Below are 22,510 nucleotides of genomic sequence, written 5' to 3' on the forward strand. Positions count from 1 at the left end.
CCTGCACATCCTCATCCCTTAGCTTCCACCACTTCCTTGGATCATTATACACATTCTGTTTTGACAGTGCATTATTCAACACTGCAGTTCAAAAGCATCAGTAATTCTTGTATCTTATTTCATTCTCCATCTAAAGCAATTGAAAGTACCATAACTTGTATGAGGTATTTTCCACAGACACCATGATTGTAACGTGACATCCTTTCCCCTTAGCACTTAATATTTGGGCATCTTATCTTCCCAATGCGTGTTGTTTGATTTCTTCAGTGCTGTTTTTATGGGTGTTGATTGTGGATCCAAGTAGAAGGAAATAATGAAAATGTCATTCTTCATTTCATGATGTTGTAATCCATGGTGAAGGATATAGTCTTTGATCTCTTCTTCCTCTTCACTTTGAGCAAGCAGGTTTATCTGGTTGTTGCACAATGAGAGTTTTAGTGTTTTAAAAAAGGAAGCCTGTTTTGATTGTAACTGTATTAAATCTTCTGGAGAGAATTTCCATGTATCATTACTGAATCTTTGAAAGTAATTTATCTTTAGATCTTCTATAATTTATTTTAATGACATCTAAGGGCACCTACCAACATAAAGGGGCTTTTTTATTATTTTTTTAAAAATCCATTTAAGTATCCGAATTACAATAACCAGTGAAGTAATCACTTAGAATGATCAACCATATGACATTAAAAGAGCAGCATTTTCCCGGGGGTAAAGCACCACAGTTTGGAAGGGATAGCATAGGAAGATGAGTTGAAATGAAGACTCAAGGAAGTACAAGGAATAGTGTTAAAATATGGTGATTGTAATTAAAATACAGATGGGTAAGCGAATGGAAAACAGATTTGCTCTATAAACTCTCAAATCACAGTTTTTGAAGTATACAGTTCAATGGATTTTAGTAGATTCACAGTTTTTAAACCATCTCCACAGTTTTTGGATATTTTCATTACCTCATTGATTAGCAATGAAGAGACTCCAATTTCTCCTTCTATGAGCTCCTAATAAAATCTGTTCTCTGTATCTATCACCTACCTCCAGGCAACCCACTAATCTACTTTCTGTCTTTATTTTGGATGTTTAATTTAGAAGGAATTATACCATATGTTGTCTTTAATTAGGGATTTCCTAACTTCATTACCTTTTAAAACTAATTCTGTCAGATGACCTCTGTAAACATATCTAATACTGACATGATTTTAAATTGTTCTTTAGGCTACTGGGGCTTTTCTCAAAACTATTAGAAGAAAATATTTGAAAGCACTGTACAGTGAGGGAGCTCTAGTGGAAAGGAGTTGTCCCACCAACCCAAAAGCAGGCAGTTTGAATCCATTAACTGCTCTACAAGAGAAAGATGGACTCTCCTCTGGTGCCTTTTGTAGCCTCTGAAAACTGGCTGGAGAGTCAGCTGTGAGTCAGAGCTCTGACTTGATGGTGCATAGTGACGACACATAGTGAGACTTGTTATAAGGGTTTGAAGGTGACTTCTTAATCTTAATTTTGGAAAAATTTTCATACAGTTTTGGAAACACTCAGACAGGTGTCAATATGAGCTCTTCAAGAAACGTAATTGCTTTATTCTTCATTTTCTACCAATGCCTTTAATTCTTGTTTGTTTTCTTTAAAGAATCTTAATAGAATATTTTGACTTTATTATAACAGGATGAATTAAACCTTGCTGATTCTGAAGTGGATAACCAAAAACGAGGGAAGCGCCATTATGAAGACAAACAAAAAGAACACTTGGACACATTAAATAAGAAGAAACGAGAACTGAACATGAAACAGAAAGAACTAGAGGTTGTGACGATGTTCATCCTTTCACTTTATTTTGCTTAGGACTTTAATCATCATTATTAAGGTGTATTTACATTAATATCATAATTCCAAATTTATTTTTATTTATTTATTTATTTATTTTTAAAGAACCTTAGTAGCCTGGGTGGCATGCAAATAGAGCCTTTTTTTTGCGAGGAAAATAGACCTTTTATGCTTTATCTTGACTTAACCAGAGTCCTTTTTCCGCCTTAAAGTTCTTGGAAGAGAGTCCTGGTGGTTAGCCATTAAAATCTGTATGGGCATATTTGTTAGAATAGAGTAGGACTATTCCAGCAAATACGGAGTCACCATGAATTTGAATTTAATTAGTGACACCTGGATTGTTTGTTTTGTTGGTGGTATTTTGTTTTGAATGCTTTTTTTGTTTTATTTATTTTTTTGGTGGGCCCCCCCCCCCAAGTGGCTGGAGTGTGGATTGGATTTCAACTTCTACTAGATGCTTTTTTTTTTTAATCTAAAGCAAACAAACTACAGATAGTAGCTCAGAGGCGAATAAATCAACCTTGTCTTAATTAAACAGCTCTGGTGATGTAATATGTTGTGCTGCTAACAGAGGTCAGCAGTTCAAATCCATCAGCCACCATGTGAGAATGATTGTCTCTTCTCGTAAAGATTCATCATCTTAGAAACTAACGCAGTGTTGCTGTGAGTCAGGATCAACTCTCTAGCAGTGTGTGTAGTGAGTTTTGAATAGTCGTAATTAGAAGGAGTTATTTCCATCTTTGCTTTTATGTACCTGAAGGAAAGTGATTTGAACTCTGTCACCCATTATTTTACCTGCTTTATACTTAATAACTGAATATTGTGAAGGTCAGATAAGCGGTGTACAGAATACCTTGATTCTTTGCAGATGTGTCTCTTTATGTTTTCTCCATCAGTAGTTTTAAGAGTCCTTTCTAAAATACAAAGAATCTGATCTCATAGCACTGTGTAACCTTTTATTAATGCAGTTTCCGCTCCTTTCTCCATCCTCCTGTTCACTTTGTAATGCACAATTCTTGTTCCAGATTGTTACTTGTCATTTGCATAATGCTTAATCATACATTTCTTTCAGTCAGTCGTTTCCTTCATCTCTTCCAGTACAGTGTTCATTATACACTCTTTTCCTGTCCACTCCCCTATGTCAGTCACATTACATAACAGAGATCTTATGTAGTATTTGTCCTTCTGTGACAAGAGATCATTTCACTCTGCATGTCTTCCAGACTCACCCATGTTTTACAAGTTCATTGTTTTTGATTGCTTCCACAGTTTTTTTTTTATCTCTTTGTTGTAGTGAATAATGCTGTGGGGTTTTTAAGGGCATATTCTTGATAGCGAGATAGCATAGCTGGGTCAAGTGGTATTTCTAATTCCAACTTTTGAGAAAGCGCCAGACTGCCTTCCATAGTGGTTGTTCCATTTTACATTGTCACCAGCAGTGAATAAGTGTTCCAGTCCCTCCATATCCTTGCCAGCATTTGTTGTTTGCTGTCTTTTTGAGCTGTTTTGTTGTTTCTGGGATGCAATGATATAGTTTTGATAGCTAGGGATTTTGAACATTTCTTCATGTGTTTGTTTGCCATCTGAGTTTCATCTTGGGTGAAGTGTCCATTCATATCTTATGCCTGTTTGCTGATTGAGTCATATGCCTTTTGCTTGTGGAGGTTCTGGAGTATTCCATAAATTTTAGATATGAGTCTCTTAGATGCAGTCTCTTTGTAACCACTACTTGAAATTTATTTCAGTAGGAAATTGGAAATCTGTCAATTTACTGAAGTACCATTTTTCCTTGAAAATATATAAACATGAACTATATTTTTTTTGTATAATGCTTAGTGTCAATATTGAATAATTACATATAATGATATGGATTTCTTAATTATATGTTCTAAATTTTAGTTTGTATATCCTGACACAAGTGTTTACAGTGAATTAATATATCAAAGAAGAATCTGACAGATATTAAACTTTTCTTACATTAGGAGAAAATGTCACAGGCAAGAAAGATCTGCCCAGAGCGGATAGAAGTACAAAAATCTGCCTCAATTCTAGACAGAGAAATTAACCGATTAAGGCAAAAGATAGAGGCAGAACATGCTAATTTTGGAAATAGAGAAGAAATAATGAAGTAAGTGGTTTGCTCCTTTTCTTCTTTTTATTATCTATCTATCTATCTATCTATCTATCTATCTATCTATCTATCTATCTATCTATCTATCTATCTCTGTGAAAAACTAGTTTGGCCTGGGGAGGGTGAAACCATGCTGCTTCTTAGAAGCAAGTATTCCAATGCTCCATCTGACATACTTTGGGCATGTTGCAAGGAGGGACCAGCCCTTGGAGATGGACATTATGCTTGGGAGGGTGGAGGGACAGAGCAAGAGAGGAAGATCATGGATGAGATGGATTGACTCAGTGACTAGAGTATTGGGGGTAGGTGTGTCAGAGACAATAAGATTGGCTCAGGATAGAGCAGGTTCAGAGTTACTGTACATAGGGTTGCTATGAATTACAGTCAACTTGACAGCACATAACAATACATTATATATCTCTGTGGGGACGGGATTTAGTCAAAGATGTAAAACTTGCTGTGGATTGACATTTGAATGTAAATGGCCTTTTAATAAGATTGATATAACCATGAAAATGTTTACCTTCACCAGTAATGAAAGAAATACAAATCAGAATTACTAGAAACCATTTTCCAAATCCTTCATATTTAATAGGACGAAAAGAAACCAGTAATGTCTGAGATTTCAGTGAGAGGAGTACTTCCATGGTTCTGGTTAAGCATGATAACACAGCTATGAAGTGCTCAGATGCTAACCGAGACGTTGTTATTTGAACCTCCCTAATGGATTTAAAAGAGAGTGACTTGATCTGCTTCTGTAACGGTCATAGTGTAAAACACTGTCTAGGACAGTTCTGCTCATACATAGAATGGCACTGTGAGTCAGAACCTCCTCAGTAACACATTACAGTAACAACAGTAAGCATAGTTATAGCCCAGATTTTGGTACAGTAGGATGTTTGTGTGAATTACAGTTCTATCATTGAATTACAATTGTCATTCTCTAGTTGAATGACTTCACAGATTACCCTCTGGACTAATTTTCTTATCTGTAAATGAATATAATTACAGTTCTTGCCTTTATGGATTACTGTCAAAATTAAATAAAGTAAGCCATAGTAAATGATAAAGAATAAAAGAACAAACTAGTTGGCATTCATATAGTCAGTCAGTTCTACCTAATGACAGGCTCATGTGTTTCAGAATAAAATGGGGACAGTTTTGTACATTTTTTAAAATTTTGATTTTTTTTTTTTTTTTGCATAACAATGAAAGAGTGTTTCTTTTCAAGGAGAAGAGTGAGTTGGTGGAGAGGGGGTCGGTAGGGAGAAAAGTGCAACAGTGAATGACTAGAAAACCTAAGCCTCTGTAAACTTTCATTAAAATTAATTTTTAAAAATGTTGACTATTCGATAATTTTTAAAAAATTGATGTTTTATGATGAAAGTTAAGAGTTTGGGTGGCCAGATTTTTTAAATAGATGATCAGGCCCCTTGGGCTTTATCTTCAAAAGCATTCCCTATACTGGAATTCTGTTATTGCCCAGTGGTGGGTTTCTGTACAGTCGGCTGCTGACTGCACGGTCAGTGACTGGCCCTGTCTCAGGAGGAAGCATGAGCTGCTCTCATAGCGAGGACGTCCTTGGAACACTACGGAACAATTCCACGCTGTCCTGTAGGATTGCTGTGTGTCAGTTTACTCTGTAGCAAGGTGTTAGGTTTATTTTTGCTTATATTAATAGTTTATTTGCTGTGTTTTCTAAGATCTACCACTGTTAGATCATTTTCCTCACACAATTTTGTTGTCCTCTCTATTTCTGTTCATTGTTGAGTTGAAACTGACACATAGCTTGGAATAGACCCTTCATTGGGTGTCAAAGGCTGTAAATTACACAGAGGTGGATTGCCTATCTTTCTCTCTCAGAGCTGCTAGTGGCTTTGAACAGCCTGAGAGGTATGGCCTTTGGATTAGCAGTAAAACTTCCTGTAGACCACACCACCAGATCTCCACATCTTGCTTCTCTAAGGCTTCTATTTCCATCCTTCCAGCCTTGCCGGCAGTGGCTCTAACTCACAATAGCATTCTCTACTCTGGAAGTACATTTGTCTGGAGACTTCTGGGATCTACTGATTGTTGTTGTTATGTGCTGTCGAGTCGTTTGCGACTCATAGCGACCCTATGCACAACAGCCCTAAACCCTGCTCTATCCTACGCCAAACGCACCGCCTCTGACACACCCATCCTGATTACCCCAGTCACCAAGTCAGTCCATCTCATAGAGGGTCTTCCCCTCCTGCGCCGTCCCTCCACCCTCCCAAGCATGATGTCCCTCTCCAAGGACCCGTCCCTCCTGGCAACATGTCCAAAGTATGTCAGACGAAGTCCCAGAATCCTTGCCTCCAAGGAGTAGCTTGGTTTAATCCTCTCCAAGATGAATCTGTTTGTTTTCCTGGCAGTCCATGGTACATTCAGTACTCTTCTCCAGCACCACAGCTCAGAAGCATCCACTCTCCTTCTGTCCTCCCTAGTCATTGTCCAACTCTCTGATGCATAACAAGCGATTGCAAAGACCATGGCCTGTATCAGGCGCACCTTAGTCTCTAGAGAGACACTGTTGCTCCTGAGTACTTTAGAGAGGTCCCTAACAGCAGACTTTCCCATCATGATACGCTTTTTGATTTCCTGACTGCTGGTGCCAAGAGTGTTGACTGTGGAGCCGAGCAAACTGAAGCTGTGAACAATCTCAGTCTCTTCGTCATCCATCCTGACGCTGCCAATTGGTCCAGTGGTGAGAATCTTTGTCTTCTTGACATTGAGCCTCAGTCCATACTGAAGGCTGCAGTCCTTGACCCTCTGCAGCAAGTGCACTCCTCCTCAGTTTCAGCATCTACTGATAGGTTCCATTTTGCTACTTTTCCCCACTGAAATATATTTGATATCTTTTCCTTCTGCTTTATGTTTCTCGTGAATAGCATTTGTTTACTTGTAATTTTGTTGTTTTTTTTTTTAATAGGCAATACAAAGAAGCAAAAGAAACCTATGCTGACTTGGAAAACAAAGTAAAGACTTTAAGAAGATTTATTAAATTATTGGAAAAAATAATGATTCACAGATGCAAAACATATCAGCAGTTTAGAAGGTAAGTGACTTCAAAATGCTATGGTTTTGCATTTTTATATTTTCATTGTTTTTTAATATTTTTTAGCAAACTTAAACTAAATTATAACTCACTTCTGAAATAAACTGTCACTGTTTTGTTGGCTGGTACTCGGCACTAATTGTACATTCTAAATGTAAAAGGGACTTGGTAATGAACTTATCCAGCTTTTCCATTCTGTTACATACTCTACACTAAGTAACTCATAGATGACTATGAGTTCAGTCACTACCTAAAACATCTTTTGAATGGCACCACGGAGGTTCTGAAGCAGGCTAATTCATACATGAGCATTGTATCTTCCTGAGAGTTGTAAGTGCTTGGTGTAGGACCTGTTGAGGCAGTGTTTGATTTACTGTGATTTTTGAAGACTGTTATCAACAGGAATATAGAAATTGTGTTTTGTTTACTGCTTTATCTTTAGAGCCCAGAATGACGCTTAAAATATAGTAGTTGTTGTTGCTATATACCATCAACTTGGAACCAACTTAGAGCTAAACCTCCAGCAGGTTTTCACAGGCAGTAAATTACACTAGAGGAGTTTGTCCATCTTTTTGTTGTGGAGCTGCCAATGGATTCAACCACATGCACAGCCCTTTACCTCCAGGCCACCAGTTGTTGATGTTGTTGTTGTTGATTGCCATCGAGTTGAGCATGACTCATAGAGACCCTATGAATAAAAGGCCTGAAGCCTTTCTATAACTTTTGACATTTATCAAATTTCATGGGGTTTCCAGAGGCATTTTTTTAGGAAGTGGATGCCACATCTGCCACCACAAAATAAAGTAGGAACTTAGTATACATTGGTTGAGTAAATGAATACAATATTAGGCAAACTCTATATTATTAAGATGTACAAAGATAGGCAGTTTCACACAGATAGCTTAACTCATTAAAATCAAAGCATACAAAACCAGAGGAAATTTATTGGTAGGGATAGTTTATATACTTGAATTCAAGGCAACCCTAGCCTCCCTTCACATACCTCCATTCCCCTTTCTCCCCTCATGTCATTCAAACTGTAACATGCTTTTTAAGGGTCTTTTCTGTATTCAGAAGGGAAGGTCCATAGAAGCACTGACACATGTAGGGAAATTTCAATAAAGTCATTAATGCGTAACAGATTTTCACTTTGGCCATATTCCTTATGACGTTTGTTAGGTTTTCTTCAATGTGTCCTTGAATAATAGAAATAATTTTGAGATTTGAATTAGGATTCATCTTTATCCCTTTGTGGCTATTTTTTAAACCTCTGTAGAAGGGAATAATGATAGTCTAGTTTTTCCTGTTCCAAGGGAATACAATTCTGTGTATTCTCTCTTCTGTGTTGTATATTGTAAGGGTTTCCACTGTGGTCAGTAGGAGCATGAACTACAGCAATAGCTCACAGACTATATCGAACCATATTAGAAAAGTAAAAAGGCTATAATTCAGTTATGTAGCAGAATATGTTGTTGTTGTTGTTGTTGTTAGGTTCCATTGAATCAAATATGACTAATAGCGACTCTGTGAATAATGGATCTCAACCCCATCCTATCCTGTGTCATCCTCACACTTCCTGACACACTAGAGCCCATTACAGCAGTCACTGTGTCAATCCATCTGGTTTAGGGTCTTCCTCTCTTCGCCGACCCTCCACCCTTCCCAACATGCCTAGCAACATGTCCAAAGTATGTGAACCAAAGCCTAATCATTTTGCCTCCAAAGAGCACTCTGGTTGAACCATCTCCAAGACATATCTGTTTTTTTGGCCGCCCGTGGGATGTTCAGTGCTCTTCTCTAACGCCACAACTAAAAGGCATTAATTATTCTTCTGTCATCCCTATACCGTGTCTAGCTCTCAGATGCATAGCAAGTGATCGGAAAGACCATGGCCTGAATTAGACACACTTGAGTCCTCAGACATACATCATTATTCCTCAGTAATTGAGAGAAGTCTAGAAGTGCACACTTTCCTAATGCAGTTCTTCTCATTTCTTGACTGCTGGTTGCTGTGTTGTTGTTATGTGCCATCAAGTCACTTGCAACTCATAGCGACCCTATATACATTAGCTCTGAAACCTGCACTATCCTGAGCCAATCTCATCATCTCTGACAGACCAGTCACTGAGTTACTCTGTATCATCCCGAGTCTTCCTCTACCACTCGGTCCCTCCAGCCTTGACTGCTGGTACCCCAGAGTGTCAATTGTGGATCCAAGTAGGATGAAGTTGTTGTCAGTTTCAGTCTCTTCTCCATCCGTCATGATGTTGCCTGTTGGTTTAAACAAAGAATCTTTGTTTTCTTCACACTGAGATGCAATCTATACTGAAGGCTGCATTCCTCAATTTTTTGTAACAAGTGCTTCAAGTCCTCACAACAGGTGAGGTTGTGTCATCTGCATAATACAGGTTATTGATAAACCACTCCACCCCTCCCCCAGTCCTGATGTCACGTTCCTCTTCATAGAATCTAGCTTCTTAAGTAATTTGCACAGCATACAGAATGAATAGGTATGGAGAGAGAATACAGCCCTAGCACAATGCCTTGCCAGTTCCAAATCATGCAGTGCACCCTGCCAGTTTGCACAACAGCCTCCTGATTTAGGTATAGGTTTCCCATGAGCACAATTAAGTGCTCTGGGACTCCATTCATCTCAGTGTCCACCAAAACTTGTTAAGGTCCACAGAGTCAAATACCTTTGCATATACAATAAAGCACATATAGACATTCTTCTGGTATTCTCTACTTTCAGCCAGGATCGCTCTGACATCAGCAGTGATATCCCTAGTGCCAAGCCCTTTTCTGAATCCAGCTTGAACTATATTGCTGTGGGCAAAGTATTGAATGACCCAGAAAGCACCAAAAAAAGATGGAAGGAATCACTGTACCAAAAGAACTGATTGACAAAGAAAAATTTCAGGAAAAATCATATGAGCATGAGTCAGTGGTAATGAAGAAGTGGAAGCTGCATTAAAGGCACTGGCAAAAAATAAAGCCCCAGGAATCAATGGAATACCAGTTGGTTTGATTTAATTACCAAATACAGCTTTGGCGATGCTCACCGGTCTATGCCAGGAAACTTGGAGGACAGTTGTTGGCCAACAGATTAAAAGAGGTCCATATTTGTTCCTATTCCAAAAAAGGTGATCAAGTAGAATGTGGAAACTATTGAATAATTTCACTGATATCTCATGCAAGCAAAATACTGCTGAAGATTATTCAAAAACAACCAGAACAATACAGAGGTAGAGAACTGCCAGAAGTTCAAGCAAGTAGCAGAATAGAGTCAGGACATTTTCTTAAATGAACTCCCAGGTGCCTCAGCCTTGAGGCCCACAGCTTTAGTCCCGTGTGCCAAGTATGTATTTCCTCCTACCCTCCAGCAAACTTGGGCAGGGCTGTTAGCTGTGGTTCAGTGACATAGCAGTCCCAGTCTACTCCATCTCATGTCAGGTTTCTGGCTCTCTGCTATGGCTCCGATGGCTACTGCTCTCATCGTTGATCCTAATCTGACCAGCACAAGAATCTCTGGTCCCGAAGGACACGTTGCATTCTCTTGCGTCTTCTTAGCTAGTGGTGAGGTTTCTGCCAGCCCCCTTGTGGATAGGCTAACACTCCCTGTTCACATATTCCCACCCATCCACATGGCAAAGTCAGTTAGTGGATGATTGTTGTTAAGTGCCATTGAGTCTCTTGCAACTCATAGCGACGCTGTGCACAGTAGGCCTGAACCCTGCTCTATCCTGACCCAGTTTCATTGTCTCCAACACATCTATCCGCATTTCCCCAGATTATGTCAGTCCATCTCATCCAGGGTCTTGCTCCCCAGTGCTGTCCCTCCACCTTTCTAAGCATGATGTCCTTCTCCAAGGTTTGGTCCCTCCAGGCCATGTGCCCAAAGTATAGGGAAGCCATTGTGAACAGTAAATCCTTCACACCACACAAGCACTGATCAGCTGTAGACTCCAGCAGGAGCCTTTATACAGACTCCAAGGATCTCCCTGTGCAGTCTTTGTGCTAACACCTCTGTCTTGTAACTTGCATGTCCTTGACCTCCAGCTCTGTTTACTGAAATAAGAAGATTTCTGGCTTTACCTGGGTTTTTTCCCTCTTTACTTTTTTTGTAAGTAGTGACTTGAGGCTGTAGGAAGAGTCATCTTGCTTGTTACTATATTAAGAGATCACTGATCTATGCGATTTGATGTCCAAAGTCTTGAAAATGTTAATATAATAAACTTAATCTTCATTATTCTGTTTTTTTGTTTTGTGGGTTTTGGTGGTTTTTTGTTTTTTTTTTTTTCTAGAAACAGGTAGAACTTTTAATATCATTCTTTAGAGGGGAAATATTTTAAATTATTTGTAAAAAAATGTTTAAATGTATTTCTTTAATACAGTTCTTTACCATTGACTTGTTTTTACATAGTTTACCAATCTTAGGAGAAAACTTGGAATGATCAGATGCTTTAAATCTTTCATCTTTTATACACTAGAGATCTTTGTCATTTTCTGAAGACTGTCTTTGAGATATCGCACAAAAAAAATACGTATCAATGTTGAAAGAAAGGTTAAATTCTTTTTTTCATGAAGCTTAGTTGAGGTTTCAAGCATACTTTGCATGCTTTTAGTCTTAACAAAACGTTCTGAAAACTGACCAATAGTAGTTGCTCTGGTGGCAGAAGAAAACTGACAGCTATCAAAGAAAACTCCAGAATTTTTGGTGTGTCTTTTTTAAAATGTGGAGATTTAGTACAAATTGAGGATTAAACAAGCTTGACAGGAAAAGGATTCAAGTTATAATGACTCATAATTACCACTGACTTAAAATCTTAGGAGCCCAGTGATGCAGTGGTTAAAGTGCAAGACTGTTAACAGCAGGTAAAATTGGCATTGGAACTCAGCAGCATCTCCATAGGAGAAATAATCGAGCAAGAAGATTACCGTCTAGGAAGTTGGCTAGGACATTTCTGTGATGTCATCCAGGCTCTCTTTTAAGTCAGTCAGCTTGATGGTACACACCAACAAATGTTAACCAGATGAAAGAAATAAGAATGTTAAGTATATACTGATAAATACAAAAGCAGTTAATAAATCATTGAGAAAAAGTTCTTTTTTTCCCAATAGAATGTCATCTGATAAGTAGGGAAGACATGAAACCTGGCATTGAGCCAACCAGTTGTGTACGGCATCATCTCACTCTTAGTTCCATAGTCGGAACAGACTCACAGCTGACCCTTCAGGAGGTTTTAAAAAACTGTAAGTCACACAGGAGGAGACTGCACTTCTTTCTCCTGCGGAGCAGCTGGTGGATTTGAATTACCGATCTTTGGGTTGGCAGTGTAACTCCTTACCCATCAGGCCACCAGAGTTCTGGTATCCTAAGCCCAGAATTGATGAGAGAATCTTTACTCTTATTGTTCACTGTGAAGTTGAGAGGAGACAGACGGAGAAACAAATAGGTAGTTTATTCCTTTCTCATTTCCTTTAGAAATTAAGCCTCTCAAGGATAAGATTTATGGATTGCTATAATAATGTATTAATTGATTGGATGATTTATATGTTTCTAGAAACTAATTACTAAATATAATGGAATTAATGAATGTGAAATTACATCTTTATTCATTTTATAAATGTTTTATATAAATGTAAATGAGCTGGTGGAAATACGGGGATGTACAAGCTATCTTGGGTTATGAATGAAAGTAGTGTGTCTTTAAGAATTTATACTTTGGAATAGGCAAGTACAGTTCTTAGTTAGCCTTGTTTTAATGCAATAACAAGTTAGAAGCCATTTTAATAATTTAGATACCTTCATGTATAACAAGTACAGTGATTTTGATAAAAATTTGTTTCCAGTAATGGTTGGTTCAACATTTCAAAGTAAGGACAGATTCATATAATAGTAAAGCTGACTTCAAAAGGTGGTGGTAGTCTCATCAAAGATGGTAGCCCTGTTACAGTTAAAATGTGTCTTAACAGTTTCAGTCTTTGTATATCAAGGTCCAAAGGCTTTCAGTTTCCCATTCTTAATTTTTCCCATCCAGTTGTAGTAACCACTCAAGCAAATTGTAAAATTTCCCATCTGTTCCCTGTTTTGCATCTTCAGCCACGATAGAATTAGTTCAAATTTCTGATTTAGAAGAGCAAGTAGAAGATGTCTATATATCACATATTTGTAACCCATCAACATCTGTACAAATGACTATAAAAACAAATAGGGGAAAAATAATCCAAAAATCCATGCACAAAGTAAGAAACAGATGCCAACAGTCTGCCATACTTTGGCCTCATGTATTTACACAGATTTCTTAGTTTTAGAACAGAGTGAAACAGTTTTCTATCCTATTATCTTTATAATGTGCCAAATTTCTTTTTTTCAAGGTGCTTAACATTACGATGCAAGTTGTACTTTGACAACTTATTATCTCAGCGGGCTTACTGTGGAAAAATGAATTTTGACCACAAGAGTGAAACCCTTAGTATATCAGTGAGTATTTTGTATTGATTGTTGAATCATAATTGGGAAAATGATGAAACAAAGGTAAACTTGACCCTGTTATCTTTGGAATGTAAATTTTTCTCACAGAAGAACTTAAGGATAGATCTTACTATTGTTATTTGCCATCGAGTTGTCTGCAACCCGTAGCGACCCTATGTATAGCGGCTCTGAAGCCTGCCCTGTCCTGACCCAGTCTCACTGACTCCTTCATAGCTACTCCTACTGCCCCAGTTACTGTGTTAATCCATCTCATCTGGGCTCTTCCTCTAGTTTTTACAAAAGTGTTAAATATTAAATTGATCTTACTAGTTCTAAACTAGTTTCTTTAGTTACTAAAATGACTGAGTTAGTGTCTTGTCTCATATAATCAAATTATTTCATTATTATAGTAATTTTTTAACAAGTATTGCTCTACTGGTTTCTTTTTTTAAAAACAAAAAGTCATACTGCTTTTTAAATTATGTATCTCATTTATAGGCAGTCCATACTACTTTGACTCTTAAGAAGAGTGCTGTCCCTAGAAATTACTTTTCTTCCAGAATAAAGCCACCACGTTCAATTTTATAGAATCTATAATTATGGATTCTTTCATAGTTACCTTCATTAAATGGGGAAATAGGATAATGGCAGAAGAAATTGTGTAGTCAGTCAGGAAGTCAAAACAGTAGTTGTTGATGATACTCTGTTCCATTGAATCAGAACTGATTCATAACTGATCCTCTAGCAAGTTTTCAAGCATTCTAAATTGCATAGGAGGAGAGTCCTCTGCTTTCTCCCAAGGAACAATTGGTGGATTTGAACCACTTGCCTTTGGGTTGGTGGCACGGCTCTTAACCTCTAAGTGCTCAAGAATAGACAGACACTACATATTTAATCTGAATAAAATTTTCTAATAAAGACTTTTTAGTTACTGTTGTTAAATATTTTATCCTTCCATTTTAACACTTAGAATAAATGTTGTTTTGTTCCCTTGTGCTTTAACCAGATTAGAAAGTTATGTTTGTTTGCCATTTTTAAAATGCCTTAATAAGAAATAGCTTAGAAATAACTTAGTAAGTCATTGGTAGCTCCTCTGCCTCTACTATTTCCTTGTTGTTGTGTGCTTTCGAGTGAGAGCCAACTCAGCTGACCCTCCAGTGAGTCTTCAGAGACAGTAAATCTCATGGTAGGAGATGGCCTTTTTTGGAGAATTTGAGCCAAATGGTTTGGGATGTTGTAACATGGCTTCTTATACTAGGCTGGCCCCCAGAACATTAAGGGGCTCAAATAATCCTTAAGATTATTCGTAAAGATACAAACTTGAAAGTCTTGGCAGGAATTCTATTTGTAGTTAAAGACATGTCAATAGAAATTCAGAGTTCTCTCTGTTGTCTAGGAGAGAAACAGATAAAGTTCTATTTTTCCCCCCAGTACATTAGAAAACTGTAAAAAGCAAAAAAGGATACATGAATTGGAATCCTAAGATGTGAAGGAAATCTATCCAAGGTATTCTGGTAGCTGCTGGATGTTTTCTTTCCTGAAGATACTTGGAATTGTGAGCTTTTTGGTGGTAGTGAAGTCCAGAAAGAAAAGACATAGGAAAATTTGGCCCCACTTTGGTCAAATATCTTATTATCTTGAATTATCGCTTAACAGGTGGGGGACAGGCCTGGAGCCTCCACTCTGGGAATTTGGCTGCTAGCTGGCATCTTGATGGCAGTCCTGTCGGTCATGTAAGGGAAGTTTTTGGGGTCCAATTTATTAATTTTTGGAATGAATATTCCTGAAATGATACAGCAATCTTTTGTCTATCTGCTGAACTGAAAAACTTGGTGTTGCAGTGATGCTTCACACTGCTCCATAGTCTTGTCAAATACAATAATGCTTACCCATTATGTACAATGTATGGATGAGCTTCCAGATTGATATATGCTGGGAAGCAGGAATGGCATCCACTTGCTATACTAGATGCCTCTGGAAATTCTACAAACTGTCTAAACTCTACGAACTCTCTGAATTCTATAAATGTACAGAAATGATGTTAGTTATAGAACAGAGTTCAGGTCTTTTGTGCAAAGCTTACTCTCGGTCATATTTGACACTTAACCACTGCTAAATGAAACTAGTGTTGTTATATCTGAAGGAACACTCTTCCACTCTTTGTCAGTGTGCAGTATGAAGTAACCTGGGTTTGCTGTGATGCTAAACCTTGTACTATTGGGGAATCAAATACCAGAATGGTTTCTCATTGTGGGCAGTGTTTGATGCAGCTCAGGGTCTTTGTTCATAGAGTTGCTATGAGTCATGTTTGACTCTACGGCAGTCAACAACAACAACAAAGTTATAAGAGATAATAGACAACAACAAAGTTACGAGATGGTTAGTATTTTAACTATGATTAGTGTATGATAAGAAACTCAAGTGGATTAGTGTTAAGAAAGTTAACAACATCTTTATGTATGCAGTTAGAATCTGCCAGCTGCTCTGTAGGAAAAAGAGCATTCTCCTTCCAAGCAATTTACTGTCTCTGAAAACCCGCGGGAAGGTCCGCTATGGGTCATTTCTAACTCAACTACACAGTTAACAACAATTTGCCTGGTTCAAGAAGTAATACTAGTATTAATTTGAAACAGACTAGTAGTAAAGAAGGTGCATATTGCAGTCTCTAGAGTAAACACTGAAAGAATAGCAGAAGAATATGTAACTGAAAAGCTAATACAAACCAGTGAAAAGACTTTTTTAAAACAAACAAAACCTTGACTAATAAAATGAAGGCAAATGGAAGAAAAATAACATGAGGACAGGATTTTCAGATTAGATGAAATCTAAGAGCCTACTTTCCATCACTATTAACAGATTAAGTGCTTCTTAAATGATGATATAAAAATTTTAAAATGGATAGTGGTAATGAGGGATGTAATCATCATCTGAGTTGGACTTTATAAAGGGTTGAAATGACAAAATCTTATCTATTTTCAGGACGATAAAAAACAAGTATACCGAAATACTTGAAATATACTGAAATGGCCAGTGTATATATATTTTTTTTTTAATTTTTATTTTTTATTATTTTTGTGTGAGTGTACCGTCAAATCAGATCTGACTGGTACAGGAGGAGATTGTCCCTCCTTCCCCGGCAGAGCATCTGGTGAATTCAAACCGTGTGCCTCTGGGATTGTAGTTGCAGCTCTTTGCCACTAGGCCACCAGAGCTCTCCTCAGTGTATATATTTTTAGAGAGCTGTAATGACCTAGTGATAATGGTGTTGCACAGCCAACCCTAAGGCACATGGTTCAAATCTACTAGTTGCCCTGCAGGAAAAAGATGGGCAGTCTCCTCCTGTGCAATTTATTACCTCTGAAAACGTTAAAACCTGATGGCACATACCAACAACATATTTTCATCTCAATGAAGAAAATATATATATATGGAATCTTTAATTGTCCACACAAAGTATCTAAATAAACTGCTGTTTGGGACAAAGCATTATATTTGTGCATTTAATTTTTGCTTTTATGGAATATTTTAGTTCAGTTTTCTTATTTTTTACTGCTCAAGAGTCATGAGTTGGTTTAGACTCAACAGCAGTGAGTTTGAGTGAATAGGTTAATAGTCTCTTTTTTGAATTTTCATAAAGGATTCTGGGTTTATAGGGGATAAATAATGAATTTTACTATGTGCTTGAAAATTCCAAGTGTTTCTAGTGCTTGTTGGCCTCTGAATGTTGTTATTTCCCAGAGACATTCATATATTTCACTTCACTAATGCTGTTCCTTTTTGATGTAAACCTGTCTTTTTGATAGTCAATAATTTTAAAACTATTTTACCACTAGATGTCACTATAATTCAGATAATATAAGATCATCACGTTTCACACTAGAACTGCTTTCAGGAAGTCTGGTGGCATTCACGGTGGGTTTTGCTGCCAATCAAAAAGCTATGTGACTTAAAGACAGTCTGAATCCAGCAGTTTTTCAGGAGAAAAATGGGGAGTCTCCAGCTTCAGAAACCTAAGGAGGGGTCACTATAGTAAGAAACGACTTGATAGCATTGGGTATAACAACTTTAGATGGTCTAGCTTCATTCTCTTTTTTCGATCAACAGTATTTAGTTAACATTAACACTTAGGATGGATAAATCTTTGGTATGTTTGTATGCTAGATTCCGTTATAATAAGAAAAAGGTTTTCCATTTCATTCTGGATAAAACAAAAATAATTCCGTTGTTTATTCCTTTACTATAAAATATCTTAGGAATAAAAGATGCCATTTCACATCACCAAATTATTTTCTTATTATCATTGTACTTTTTTTGGGTTTTGTACTATGAATTCTTTGGATCTTATGCTAACCAGCTCATATTGCACAGATTTAACCTTATGTTTTTTTGTTAATTATATCATTCTATTCAAGGTTCAGCCTGGAGAGGGAAATAAAACTGCTTTCAGTGACATGAGAGCCTTATCTGGAGGTGAACGGTCTTTTTCAACGGTTTGCTTCATTCTTTCTCTGTGGTCCATTGCTGAATCTCCTTTCAGATGCCTGGATGAATTTGATGTCTATATGGTATTACTGGATTTTTAGTTTCTTTTATATTTTGTTTTATGTGAAGTGGTCATTCTGAAAGGAAACAATTGTTTCATATTTTAATTTTACCTTTAGCAGAAATGTTCTGACATTTTGTACATGTTATGGAAGAACTGGAGAGTTCTTAATTCTCATCTTTTCTTCTACTATATATCTGTCGAGATTTCAACTCCATCAGATGGTCTCTCTCCTTAAATGTACTCTGTTAACTTATAGAGATGTTCTTTTCTGTTTCTTATGACAAAGTTATCACCAGTTAATCACCTACGTTATGACAGACTCCAGCTACTATTCATTTTCTCCACTCACAGCTATCTCTTTTATAGAAGAGCAGTGCATGTAGCAGGAGGGAGCGTGAGCATTTGATTTGGATATGGAAAAACACAAATTTGGAGACCTGGGTCTGCCACCATCTATCCAAATGATTTGGGGCAAAGTATTTATTATTTTTTTAAACTGTAAACATATTACCATTTTCAGTCTCAGAGTTATAGTGAGGCACAAATGAGGCCCTTGCTCACTGTATGTTTATAGTGCAGCACAAAGTAAACACTCATATTACTAAGCATTCTCTTCTCCACATAGCTTACTTTCTTAAACTCACTATAATCTGAGTATAGACTCTAGTGTCTAGTAAAACTTTAGCAAAAGATCATAGATGTGTGGTGTTTACCTTTTTCAACACAAACTTGTATTCCATCCCTCAAAGCATGTTTCCTTACCAGCCTCTCTGTCCCTTTTCCGAGTCTTCTGTCTTGTGCTTTTAGTTACCTATCTGCCCTGCCTTCTTCTCTAATCATGTAGTCCTTATTTTATTTTGATTTCTTTGTTGGGTTTTTTTTTTTTCTTCAATGCTATTGGCTGGTTTTTCTAGATCATGTATCCTACAACACTTCCACTATATGCAGACATACAGTCCTTGAAGCTATTAATACTTATAAATGGACATCTACAAAATCTTCCCAATTTTCTCTTGTAATTGAAACTCATATTATCGTAAACTCAGTATATCTCTTCATATATTATTTCTTCTCAAAGCTTCTTCATTTTTCTGAATTCCCTACCTGAACTTGTGCCAGGCAGTCATTAACATTTCAGACACATATTTTGGAAAACTGAGATTTGTCTGTAAGTCTTCCTCTCCCCACCACTTTATTTTTTTTAACCTCCATTCTGTCTATTCCTTTTTTAAAATCTATATTAATTTCTACTCTATTCTTTCTCACTAAAATTCTCATATATCTTTATCTCCTCACTTTTTTTCTGTTCTTAATATTTCCTTAGTCCATTCTCCACCTTTTTATTGGGTCTATAATTTCTTTTTTTAAACTTTTTCTTATAAATTAAAGTTAACAGTACATATGTTGATTTTCCATTCAACAAATCACAAACATTTTTGCCAAATGGACGCCATTTGAATGTACCAGCTGCTCTGCTTAAGCAAGTTAGGCAATCTGCTTCTGAGTGATAAAATCTCCAAAAGCACCCTGAGGGTTAGCCATTGGTCTAATCAATGGCACACAAAAACAAATACACGGTTTAATTTATTTTAAAGAGTTAGTCACAAAACTTATTTGTAATACTTAGCTGGCAGAGGAAATAACCTTCATTACGAAGGTGGTTTTCCCAGGGCAAGGCTCACCCTTTGCACCCCAGATGTACCAACCCCTGCAGTTTCCCTAAATGCAGGAAACTCAGCTGCATAATTTGTGATAGTTGGGGACTGCATGCCTTCTGTACCATTTTTAAAAAATTAGTTGTAAAAACAAATTAGTTCCATTGTTTAAAGTGCCAAACGCCATTGCAGGAGATGGAGTTTCTCCAGATACCTTAGCCATTGAGAGGAAATTTGAGTAAATAAATTTGGAGCTTGACACTTTTTAAATTCTTTTTCAGTGATTTATCAATATTGAACTATTTAGATTCATTGTGTAACATTTACTTTTGTTTTTTAAATATTTTCTGGTTGTTTTACTTTAATTGTAAAATATATTTGAAGGGACTATACATAGAAATATTTTTAATATTGACATTTCCTGGAGAATATACTTATTCATTTCTTTCTCCTAATAGTTTGAGTTACCATTTTGCACATGAATTCCTTGATATCCTAGATAATGTAATAATACATAATTCCTGAGTGAGAAGTCTAAATAGATCAGCCGACAGAATGTTGCTTTTACAGAAAGATGAGTTGTAGAATAGTGATAATAATTTATACACTTGTTTTCAGGACATGGTCAATAGGAGAATTGCAATGGACATGATACTCAAGATGGCAGATTCCCAGCGTTTTAGGCAGTTTATCTTGCTCACTCCTCAAAGTATGAGGTAACTTTTTAAATTCTTGTTGAAAACATAGTTATATAAGAAAGAAATGGTTTATGATCTTAATTTTGAATGCAAATATATAAATATATAGCTAAGACAGAAGAATTAGCCTCTGTACTAACTCAGGAGCCCTGGTAGCTTGTATCAAGTTTGGCTACTGACCCAAAGCTGCCTGTTTCTGGCAGTTGGAATCTACCAGGTGCTCCAAAAGAGAAAGATGGGCTATCTTTTCCCATTAAAATGTACAGCCTTGGAAACCTAATGGAGGGTCACTATGAGTCGAAATCAACTTGTTAGCAGTGAATTTTGGCTTGGGGAGGCTAGTGACCTTTCTCCCTCCTGAAGGTGTAGAATTTTGATTGTGATCTCTTTCCTAATTGAAGCAAGTTGATTTGAATTATGATTTTTGTTCTGCTGCTGTTTCTATATTTAGCCTCCTTCTCTTACTGTTATTACCAGTAGAATTTTAGCAGCTCGATTTAGACTAAAGAAACAGGTCTTTTCCTAGCCTAGAGTCTTTTCTTATAGACCTATAGCACTGTAGTCAGTGGTTATTGGGTACCTATCATGTGTCTTTAATGAGAAAGACAGGAAGTTCTAGTGGCCTAGTGGTTTGAAGCTGTACTGCAAACCCAGAGGCACATAGTTCGAATCAACTTGATGATCCATGGGAGAAAAATGGGCTGTCGCCTCCTATGTCATCATTTACTGCCTCTGAGAACCTTCTGGAGAGTCAGCTATGAGTGGGTGCAGACTCACCAGCAAACAGCCACCCACACCATGTGTATGACACATGAACCTTTGAATTTGATACTCCATTTGTTAAATGGTCACTTTATGATATGGGAAATCTTCATTTGTGATTACGAATAATTAGTAATGCCTTCTTGGCAATATAAAATTAATTTCTTCTATAAATTGAAAGCCCATGGCATCAAATAAGTTTATAAAAATGAAAAAAATTTCTTTTTGTGCAAATTATACTTTTCCTAGAATTCTCGATTGTAAATATGTCCATCTATTAGCAGATAAGTCATTCTGATGGATGGTCTTAGAATAATACTACGCTTTTTTGAAATAAGAAAACTTTGATGGGAGATTGAGTAATTGAATTTATTCTCTTTAGCTCACTTCCTTCAAGTAAATTGATTCGAATTCTCCGAATGTCTGATCCTGAAAGAGGACAAGCTACACTGCCTTTCCGACCTGTGACTCAGGAGGAAGAGGAGGACTGAAGTCATCCGTAGCTTCCTAGGCCATGTCCACCTGTTGAAAAATGTGTACATCGGCAGGAGGCAAAAATGTAGGATTATTTGAAATAAAATGTAACTGAAGATATCCTTAAAGTAAAAGGAGCTCTTTTGTGTATCTGACAACAATAAAATATGTAAATAAGCTTCTAAGTCTAAATTCTACCAGCAATTTAAAATTACCACCACTTTAAGAAAGTCAGATTCATAGTACTGGTTTTAAATCTTTATAAGTTTGTTTTTTAACCATCTACTTTTTATAGATTATTTTTCAAAAGTAAAATATTGTACATATGTGGATATATATCTGTTTAGTTTGATTTTATTTCTACAGTATTTTGTAAGAATTAAAATAAAAATTGAACACATGATTTTATTTGGTTTTGCTTTTCCAAGATAATGGATTCTGTAGTTAAATTATAAAAATAGTTGAAAGAAGAGAGTTCTCTTTTGGGGGGATGGTGTTGGTGGGAAGTCTATAAAGGACCAATTGACAGTGGAAGTTACTGTTTGTTTTTGGCTTAGTAATCATGAAAGACCTACACGTGACTTTTTCTTGACAGTTTCTGTTTACTCATAATGTGAATCTTGCACAGAATCCCTTCCTACAAGTACTTTTTAACTCCAGAATATACTAGATTTAGACTATAAATTTTAATGACTTTTCTCAAACTGAAAATGTATTCCTAAAACCCTGTTGTATGGGAAATGGGAAATACAGTTGCCAGCTGTGATAGTTTCTCTCATTTCCCTAGCTGCCCATCACCCGACTTGACTCTGTAACCAATATTAGAAATGAATAATCAGTGTTTCATCCTGACCTGCAGCATTCTTTCCTGT

At 36.8% G+C, this 22,510-nt stretch overlaps 1 protein-coding gene across 1 annotated transcript in view; it reads left to right on the plus strand.

Moving 5' to 3' along the window:
• Nucleotides 1-21,655, plus strand: part of SMC6 (structural maintenance of chromosomes 6) — an 86,666-nt gene extending 65,011 nt beyond the window's left edge. The window contains exons 18-24 of the mRNA XM_006880725.1: nucleotides 1,660-1,797; nucleotides 3,801-3,946; nucleotides 6,903-7,028; nucleotides 13,407-13,512; nucleotides 17,916-18,068; nucleotides 20,323-20,420; nucleotides 21,547-21,655. Of these exons, the coding sequence (XP_006880787.1) occupies nucleotides 1,660-1,797; nucleotides 3,801-3,946; nucleotides 6,903-7,028; nucleotides 13,407-13,512; nucleotides 17,916-18,068; nucleotides 20,323-20,420; nucleotides 21,547-21,655 (876 nt within the window). The remainder of the gene's footprint in view (nucleotides 1-1,659; nucleotides 1,798-3,800; nucleotides 3,947-6,902; nucleotides 7,029-13,406; nucleotides 13,513-17,915; nucleotides 18,069-20,322; nucleotides 20,421-21,546) is intronic.
• Nucleotides 21,656-22,510: the final 855 nt, after the last annotated feature.

The sequence above is a fragment of the Elephantulus edwardii genome, unplaced genomic scaffold (assembly GCF_000299155.1).
Source record: "Elephantulus edwardii isolate Elephantulus edwardi_28Jun2011 unplaced genomic scaffold, EleEdw1.0 scaffold00009, whole genome shotgun sequence".
Lineage (NCBI taxonomy): Eukaryota > Metazoa > Chordata > Mammalia > Macroscelidea > Macroscelididae > Elephantulus > Elephantulus edwardii.